Source organism: Limulus polyphemus, unplaced genomic scaffold (genome assembly GCF_000517525.1).
Source record: "Limulus polyphemus unplaced genomic scaffold, Limulus_polyphemus-2.1.2 Scaffold274, whole genome shotgun sequence".
Classification (NCBI taxonomy): Eukaryota; Metazoa; Arthropoda; class Merostomata; order Xiphosura; family Limulidae; genus Limulus; species Limulus polyphemus.
The window spans coordinates 623,119-633,301 of record NW_013665884.1 but is presented as its reverse complement, the minus strand read 5'-3'; the positions used below and the strand labels follow the sequence as shown (position 1 = coordinate 633,301).

At 31.5% G+C, this 10,183-nt stretch overlaps 1 protein-coding gene across 1 annotated transcript in view; it reads left to right on the top strand.

Moving 5' to 3' along the window:
* LOC106456948 (splicing factor 45-like) overlaps positions 1-10,183 on the top strand; it is a gene marked incomplete at its 5' end in the record, with an annotated part of 43,906 nt that overhangs the window by 7,286 nt on the left and 26,437 nt on the right. Inside the window, 2 exons of the mRNA XM_022382752.1 lie at positions 5,360-5,523; positions 6,263-6,342. Of these exons, the coding sequence (XP_022238460.1) occupies positions 5,360-5,523; positions 6,263-6,342 (244 nt within the window). The remainder of the gene's footprint in view (positions 1-5,359; positions 5,524-6,262; positions 6,343-10,183) is intronic.

Here is a 10,183-nt window from a genome sequence, read left to right as displayed (position 1 = left end):
TATTTATATAGTTACCATTGGAGTCAGGGGATTAATATTTAGGTAATATTCCCTAAATCCAATGGTAACTATATAAATAGGTTCCCCAAATCCAATGGTAACTGTATAAATAGGTTCCCTGACTCTAATGGTAACTGTATAAATAGGTTCCCTGACTCTAATGGTAACTATATAAATAGGTTCCCCAAATCCAATGGTAACTATATAAATAGGTTCCCCAAATCCAATGGTAACTGTATAAATAGGTTCCCCAAATCCAATGGTAACTGTATAAATAGGTTCCCTGACTCCAATGGTAACTGTATAAATAGGTTCCCCAAATCCAATGGTAACTATATAAATAGGTTTCTAGTCTTACACTGCTAAATTAGGGACGGCTAACGCAGATAGCCCTCGTGTAGCTTTGCGCGAACTTCAAAAAACAACCAAACTGATACAAACGTTTGCCAGGAAATGTTGTGATTTGATCATATTTATTGTGTATTAAAAATAAAATCGATTCAAATTATTGTCTGTATTTATTCGTAAAACGTAAGTCAGGGACACTAGTTCGCGTAATAAAGAAACATTTAAATTAAAACGGAAACCTTCTTCCTTCATATTTTACTCCATATCTGCCCATTTTACCTCTATGGAGAAACAGTCTCCATTTTGTAGTGCTTGCAGTAACAGATTTAATTTTCATAAACGCGTAAAATGGATTCAGTTTCCCAGTTTTCTGTAAAACAAAATCCCATATTTTATGTGTAGCTATAGTAATTTTGTAGCATTAATTTAGTCTTATCGGAAAAGGCTGTGTGCAACGTGGGGAATCGAACCCCGGATGTTTGCGTTGTAAATTCGTAAACTTACCGCTGTCCTACCAGGGGGACACCATTTTAACAAGGAAGAAACACGACTCTTTACTGTATTCTATCTTCTACTAGTTTCTCAGTGTCTTTCATTCAGCATTCACTGATGTGATGGTGTATTTGTGTGGTTCTTTCCGTTTTATCAGCTGGTCTTCAACAGAAGGCTAGCTTTGGCATTCAGGTATTTGCCACTTTAAACACGTGACAGCCTAAATACGGCTTAGTGCAAGTTTAACTAAAGAAACTGTCGCTGTCTTCTGCAGTATTTCTTCAACTGTTATAACGCTACACCAACTGATGTTAACCCTGCGTTTCCGACTTGTGTAAATCTGCTTACAACCACCATGCGCAAAGATTCGCGAATTTTTGCAGCGGGCCATTCGAAGTGTTGCGCGCAAAATGCTTGCATTATTATGATATCTTGGGCACTTACTGACGAATCTGTTTAGTCTCTTTTGAATAGATTTATATGGTTTACTTGTTTCGTCTCCATATAAATAATACAGGAATTGAAAAAAATAATACATGTTGTAGGTACGTTGTTTGTAAGGGCATCTTCAACGGGGGGCAGAACTCCTTAGGGAAGAGCTCTGACACTGAAAGTATTATTTTTTTCTGCGTCACCCAAACTAACTCCTTTCACCCTATCCCCCTACAAGTAATAAATCCTATCAACGCCAACCATATAGCATCACTAGTAGTCAATTGTTGCATAATAAAAAAAAAAAGACTTCCCAGATTTGTTACTGACATAATTAGATTAACTTAACAAAGCTACCGCCCCTCTTATTCCAAAAATTGAACTTCTAATACTCTTGTATAACTACGGGTATAGCTTAGATGTATTTTTCAACCGGTTACAAGAATATAATGTTAGTTTCTCGAAAGGTTGGTGTTCACTGGTTGTTTAGAAAGCTACACGTTCGTGCTGTAATATGAAGTAGGTAAGGCGTCTATACATAAGTGTGACAATAATTGTTAATATTAGAGGCTACGTCTACTATTGTACATTAAATATGGTAACTTTATGATTGAGAGAACAACTTGGAATAATTCACAGTATTCTAACAGTTCTAAATATATTCTAAACTAGCAGGAGTTATCATTGGTAATATAATTAGGGTGATCACAGTCTCCATTAAAATGGTAATTAATATTTACCAACTTACATATTTTAATTCACATTTTAGAATATCTTCAATTAATGGTAGTTTATGAAGTTCTGATCAATGCACAACCCAACACCACACTCATGACAATGGAATGATGTCACTTTATGCACCTTTTTGTGTATGTCTGTGTTCTTGGACACTATGCAAGGTACCTGCCTGTGATGTCTTTTTTCTGCAGGTGGAAGGTATTCCAGGAAATGACAGGTCATGAAGTCTCCTCCTGAAAGCCAATCAGGTGCAGAGAATTGATGACGTCCTGACTTTGTTGGTGCAAGAGTTCCATATTTCTTGAGGATTTGCAGGATAATGTTGTAACTGAACACCCACAACTTCATCCTCAACAAGATGGTGGAAGACCTTCTTATACCACTTGATGGACTTACAGAGGCACTCCACATCACCGATTTGCATATTTGATTTGTTGACCACACACGTTTTCCATGTAGTCCAACACTGTGTCAGGTTTCATAATTTTTTCATTGGTTGCGTGGTGCCTCTTGTTGCTGTCCTTCATAGTGATTTTGTGGATGGTGGCCAACATGGCGACATCCCCATTGTCATGATAACAGAAGCCCAAAATATTCCCAAATTTTCAGAGATCAATGTCCCCAAGTGTGGCACCTTGCTTGAATTTAGGCATATACTTTCGATTGACACAGACAGTGCCAACTGAACCTTTGTTATTTTTATGCAGAAAATGCTGTAGGGAAGGACTTGTATACTAATTATTGTTATAAATGATATGTTTTTTTCCCATGTTCTTGTCCATCTTTTTTTTTATGATGGCACCTCATATGCTCAAGTGATCATCTGACAGAATGTCAACATTAGTTGCTGTGCATGTTATCATATTGAAAATGATATCGGTCTCACAATCACACAATACAAAAATCTTTATGCCAAACTGGTGTCTCTTTGATGATATCTATTGCTTGAAGACAAGCCTTCCTTTGAATAAGATGAGTGACTCATCTATCACAAGCTTACAGAAAGGATAAAAGAACTTGGTAACTCTCTCCTTCAGCACTGTAAATAAGCCTCATATTTTCCATAGCCGATCGTTCAGAAATGGATTTACATTATCGGCAAAATGAATAAATCGCAAAAGTAAGAGGAAGATATCCCTGACCATATTCTTTCTGAAGATTGGAGTGCCAATAAGAGGATCATGCTTCCAATAGTTGGTAAGAACATGTTTTTTTATATGTGGCATTAGCATGAATATTGCCAGAAATACACACATTTCACAGATGGTTGTATCGACCCATCGATGAACCCTTGAATTTTGCATAAACTGAAACTTGGAAAAGAAGACTTGGAAATATTCTATTTCTTCAGCCTCCTCACTGACTGAGAATTCTGATGTTATTCTGGAATCAAAAGCATGAATTTCTGGTTCAAAATTATCTCCATGAGACCAGACAAAAGGTTGTTTGTCAGTCTGGGTCATACAACACTACTATGCTCTTCTTCCCCATCACTCTCTTCTACATCAGTTGCACTTGAGTATATTTCTAGAAAATACTCTTCATCTTCTTCACCAGAGGATAATAACACTTCCTCTTCATTGTCATCACAAAGTTCTAGTAATTTTTGATGACATAAGATTCTCACGGTTTGAGAGTTTTCATTTGGGAGCAGCAGACATGCATGATGTACTAGGTTCTTCAGCCATGACAACATGTGAGTAACTGAAGTGTGGGTGCATGACATTGTTTGGGTACTGAACTGGGATGACTCGCAGCACCCATACAACTTTACAGCTCACCAAAGTAGTGGTGGGCCATTCAAAATGTTGCATAAAAAATGCATCATATGATGTCAACTGCAGTCACCTATGCAGTTGAAGGGTTAAATATCTCTAGCTTAAGTATATAATGTGTAAACTTAATTTATCATTATCAATTGGTTATCGCATAGTTTTCAAATTTGAATAAAGGATAGGTCATTGAATATTTTGTCTGTGTTAATGAAACTTCATAGGTTTGTGTTTAATATCATTATGTTTTTGCCATTGTTTGTGTTTTTTAGTGTATCAGAATAACTTCAGTATTTATAATAGTATGTAACAAAGCAAAATATCGAACCTTTTTTAAATGCTGAAGAAGTAAATTGTTGCATTGGTTTTTAGATATTTTACTATAACCTTCAGTACTTAAAGAATTAATATATTGTGTAAATATTTGCTAACTTGTAGACTACAATGTGTTTTTAATACATTATACATTTATGTGTATAGAAAAACTGTTAACTAGTGTGATATATCTTGTATATAGTAGATTTCTAAGTTTACAGTACAATACAGTCAGTGGGTACTTGTATTGATTTAAAAATGAATTGCCATTAATCCTAATGTACAGAAAATTTATCATTGTAATAGATACTTTGTTATTGAAGTTGTTTTATTGCTTAATATGAAACTATGCCCAATCTTCTATTTAAATTATAGATTATTTAGTTGAAGTAGAAAAAATTTATCAAATAGTTTTTGCTTCCTTGATGTTTCCTCTAATTAATCAGTTCTTTATAAACTTTTAACTGGACATGTCTTTGTTCCTGATGCTCAGATTTTCATTTGTATGTTCACATGGACACTGAACTATCAGTTTGGTGTTATGTTTTCCACACTTGGAACAGTGATAACAGTAAATTACTTTAAAACAGTTGAATATCATAATCTTGTCTTTAAAATAAAATAATCATGTTTTTTTTATTTTCTAAATACAAATCATTTTAATTTATGAAGAAATTTTCTTAATGAAACTTTATAGTTGCTTCTTAACTTCCTGTCCATTTAAACCAGTGAAAGGATGTATGTTTACACATTTAAACAAACTCAGAAAACTAATTTTTAAATATTTTATGGTTCATTCTGTCCCATTGAATCAGTGCTTTTTTTTGTCTGAATATGTCCAACTATATATATCTCTAATATCTTACATATTTAAATTCATTCTCCCAAGTTCACTCTTGCCCAATAACTTGTGCAGTGTCACAGGAATTTCAGGTTATTCTAAAAATAGTTATTTGTTGAAATAACGTTCTTGTTTACTTATTTCAATACTAGGAAACACTTACCTACAGCTATTTTAGAGAGGTTTGAAGGAATGAAGACATTATGTGATTAGAAACTTTCCTGTGAAGTCCTCAATTCAAGACTCCAAATAGATGAAGTTCATAAATATTTACATGTATATATATATATATATATATATTCAGATCTGAATAGGTTTACATTATTATATATGTATAGAGTGTTGTTATGCATAGTATCTCAATACAGGTTTTAAGTATAAACTCTTATAATTTTAGAAATATTATTGTTATATTCCTAAGGAAACAAGGAGTGCTGTAACTGCAACACTGCTTGGTGGAGACTGGGATATACGACTTGAATACGATCCAATGTGGCCAAATGACTATGAAAAAATTATGAAAGAAAGAATGGAAAAAAAACAGAAAGAACGACAAGAACTTAGAGAATCAGACATCAGAGAAAGGTTGTTTATCATTATATGTTCAGTATCTAAGCATATGAAAGACTAAGATATTGGTTTACATATTTTAGTTGACATGTATCTTATTATTACCAAAACAGGCTGTATTGTTCCATTATATTGTTTTCTAATACAGTATGCAAGAAAAAACAAACAAATGTTATTCATTAATCTGTATCTTTTTCATTTTATTTTAGTTACATAAATCAAAATAAACTTGACTGTATTTCAGAATTTCTTCTTTCTGCTTACTTTTATCTTTGTATATGTAGCATTGATGTCATCTTTGGCTCAAGTTTTCTTTGCCATATTAGATGTAGTATGTCACACTTCAGTGGCTTTATCTAATTTTTTCCTACATGAGATCAGTTTTTTTAGCATTAAATATTTTTTTCTCTCACAAATACTCCTGCTTACTATTTTTCCTTGTTATTTTAGTGTTTTGCTTTGTAATATTTTTAAGTTTGCCAAGGTCTCTGCATGACCAAAGTATAGTTTTAGCAATATTTTTAGTTGGTTAAGTTTAGATTTTGATAGATACACCAGATAAGAATGTCATATGCATTATTCCGTTAAAGGTTCTTGTACCTTGTTTGTTATAATGCTGAATAAGCTGTTGATTTGTGTACTGAACTGGAATGTAGAAAGAAAGTTAAGGATATTTAAATTGACAATAGTTAGCAATTATGTTGCATTTAGTTACCTTTTTTACTATTAAAAATCACCTTTGTTATCTTATAAGGAGGCAGAAAGATCGTAATCGTGATCGAGACATTGATAAACGAAGAGAACAAGATGAAGAGAAAGAGCTACCAAAGAAAGGTAAATGTTAAGTAATCTTAGTTTTAATTTTAAGAATTACATTGAAGTTTATTGATAAGAAAACCATGTGGTACATTTGTTTCAGTATCTTTAATGTTTTTATGTTTGGTAATGTTTATTAGGGTATTTTCATTAACTTCTGATCAAATCCAGATACTTACATAGATAAGATCTGAAAACTAGCCCAGTAATGAATATAGTTGTTTAATATACTGTTCTTACTTTTAATAATTAGAAAGCATTGATTCATGAGTTAGGTACCCTCTCTGCATATTTTTGATATCTCCAGTATTCACAACGTGAGTTAGCAACTTGCAAAACTGAACTGGTTAGATTAAGAGTATTTGAAATGTGATTGTTTTGCACCTATAAGCTAGGTGTATCTTTTTGTTTCTTTAAAAAGTAATTATTTTTGAACTACTGATAAGAAAAAGGGATATATAAACATTTTGGTATATTTTTTTTTCAGAATGGTTTACATTGCAATTTTTTAAACTTTTATCAATTACTTTTTGTCTTCTTTTATCTTGACTTATCTTGCTTAACCAGGATCAGCTTGACCATTTGTTTTCATATTATGGTCGTAAAATAAATTTTTTTATGCTTGCTAGTGTTAGTATGTTTTACTATTTATTCATTAATCATAAAACCAATTGTCACCTAGTTGTTTATGGAAGTGTTGAAAATTGCCACCAAAGCCTTGTGGTTGAAACATTGCAGAAGTATAATAATTAATAAGAATAATACAGTATTTCTGTATCATGTGAAATTTCAAATGTGATTAGTACTTAACTGGTACTCTGTGTATTTTTGTTGGTTATATTTAGAATTACAGTTTTCAATTTTGTGTTTTACATGAATCTTGTTCTTACAAGAAGTTTTATATACTTTGTTATGCATCTTACACCCTTCATGAATTTTGCTAATTTTTTTTTATTCTGTAAATGTGGTTCTCTGGTTTTAACTAATCAAAATTTAGATAATTTTTGCAAATAGCTTCATGTCTTAGTGTATTGAGATTTTTGTTTTTCAATTGGCTACCTGAGTTATATTTTAAAAACAAGCTGGGTTCACATTATTTTTTTTTCCTATAAAGTGGTTGAGGTGCAATTGCATGTCTTCTTTTTAATGTTTTTGCAAGGTTTTTTGACTGGCTGACTTGATGTAAAATGTACAGATATAAATTGACAACTTTAGTCTTTTAAAGTTTGTCAATGCACTGTTATAATTAAGTATATTGGAATATTTAGCAGCATCTTAGTGTTTTAAATTAGGATAGGATATTGTAAAAAATATATTTTAAAACCATCCATCTACTACGACTGATAGTTCTTGATCTGTGTCATCATATTGCGACTGATAGTGAATTGTGTGTTATTCAACAAGGTTTAAACTTTGCCATCACCGCTTAAAGATGTTTAACTTGTTTGAGACATCAAATGTTTAGTAGAAAATATTGATTTTATAATTGTGATTTACACTACTGTTAATAGCCATAAATGTAATGATCTTGAAGGTATTTCTAGTTGTAATTCTCATACTGAGTTTGATTCTAAAACAAAATTTCTAACATTTTGGAAAAAAAAGAAAGTCAGTACCAATTTAAAACTAAACCAAAGTATCCTTTTCTTACATGCAGATAAAGATAATACCACTGTCATCATGAATTACTGTGATTACAGAAAAATAATTGTTCAGTTATTAAGTTATCTTGAATAATTTAAACCATTTAGCTCCAATCCCTCCCAAAACAAAGTGAAAAAATCTTATTTCAACTAATTAAAATTAATCAAATAACTAACACCATATTGATGTTTCTCAGTGCTTCCAATTCACACAACATACTTGTACGATCTCTCCAAAATTCATAAAAACTAATAATCCCATTAGACCTGTCCAAGCATGTTCTAGTGGTTATGATGTTGGACATTGAACATGATGGTGTGTAGGTTGCATCCTGTTGGTGCAAAATCATGCTCCACACTTTAGTGCTGTGAGTGCATTATAAGAGTGAAGTTAAGATCCTACTATCCAATTATAGTAGCCTAAGAGTTAGTGGTGGGTACTGTTGATTAGCTACCTTCTGTCTAGTCTATCAGTTCAAAATTAGGTGAAGTTAGCACAGATAATCCTTGTATAGTTTTCCACAAAAAGACCATTAGACTCTAATTATAATGCTTTTAATTGTCTAGTTCTACTTTGTTGAAATTTTTTAACTTTGCAACTTTCATTATTAATTGTCAGTATAATTTTGAACAAACCCAAGGGCTAAGAATGGGGAATCAAGTTTCTGCTGTTCTTGGAAGTTTAATTATGATAATTTTAATCAATACTATTAATACTTCTATCTTTTTTTCCAAACATACTTGGGATAGATATGTTGATGACATTTTCTCTGATGTCCCTTACAGTAGATAAGGAAAATTCAACTTTTGAAGCGTATCAACACTATTAACCCAATTTACTAAGAAGTATGAAATAGATCAAGAATTTCGTTTTACAAATACTTTCAATTCAGTAAAATAAGTATTTCAACACAAATTTACCCAAATCCCACACACAAATTTGAATCTTCATAAAGATTCATCTCATATTCCCATTCAAGAATTAGCCATGAGTAAATGTTTTTTGCAAGCACTATTTCTATTTGTAAACAACAAAGATTCATCAAAGAAAGAGATCAGTTACATTAAATTTTGTTTTATAAAATTAATTCCCTGAATTTTTAGATGACATCTTTTAACCCGATGTCCACCGGCTACCAACTGTCTGAGTAGCTAATGCAAGTCTTAATATATTTCATTCCAACAATAAAACTAGTGGATGAAATTGTTTGAAACTTCATAAGAATTTTCATAAATGCATATAGTTTAAGAAATATAAAGCCTGTTACTTTTGATAAATTTAGTTTTTTTTCATTATGATCTTTAATATCTTGGAAAATTACTTTAGGAAATGGTATTTATAAGAAATAATTATGATATTTATATTTGTTCCAGATTTGAACTTATTACTTTTTATGTTTTAGTATGTTATTTTAAAATTCCCAAAATTTTTTATCATCCATAAAATGCAAATTTTATCAATTTTTAATTTTTTTAATAATCACGTACTTTATGGTTTCAAGTAATATACAAGACCTGAAAATAATATTTATAAGTAAACCTAAACAATAAATGAGTATTTTTATTTTTAACTAGGATTTTGTATTTATATATATGTACATAAAAAACATTTTAATTTTGTTTCATAAATGTAATTTTATTTCAAGTTTACGTTTCATTGCAGCCATACTTTTGTTCATTGTGCTGAATAAATCGTGAGGCTAGCAGTGTGAACTTTGTACATTTGCCATAAACTATCATGCTTGTTGGTGGTCACTCTTGTTCAGTCCAGCACAGGCGCATTTCAACATTACAGTAGATACGATAGTAAGAAAGCTTTTCAGTACTTGAATATCATTTCTTTGAACTTTCAAAGAAGTTTATTTCAACATATGTATTTGTATGTTGTTTCACTATACAGACAAAATTAATTGCCACTACTACTTACTAGCGAATGTATGTTATAGTTTACAGTACAGGTGATTTGAATAACACCGCCTGACCCTAGTTACTTGATACATCCTGTTAGAAGATATTACCAAACAATACAGACACCATAAATTACAAAGAAAATTACTTTACAGCACTTAAAAGATTAGTACTGGTCACATTCCTCTCATTATAGGCAAGATTTATGTTGGAATTTGAAACTTAAGCTCTTCAGTGTATTGAGACCCTTACTGTGAGAATTTCATAGCTTCCCTGTATTATTGAGATGAATGTATTTAGTCAGTTTC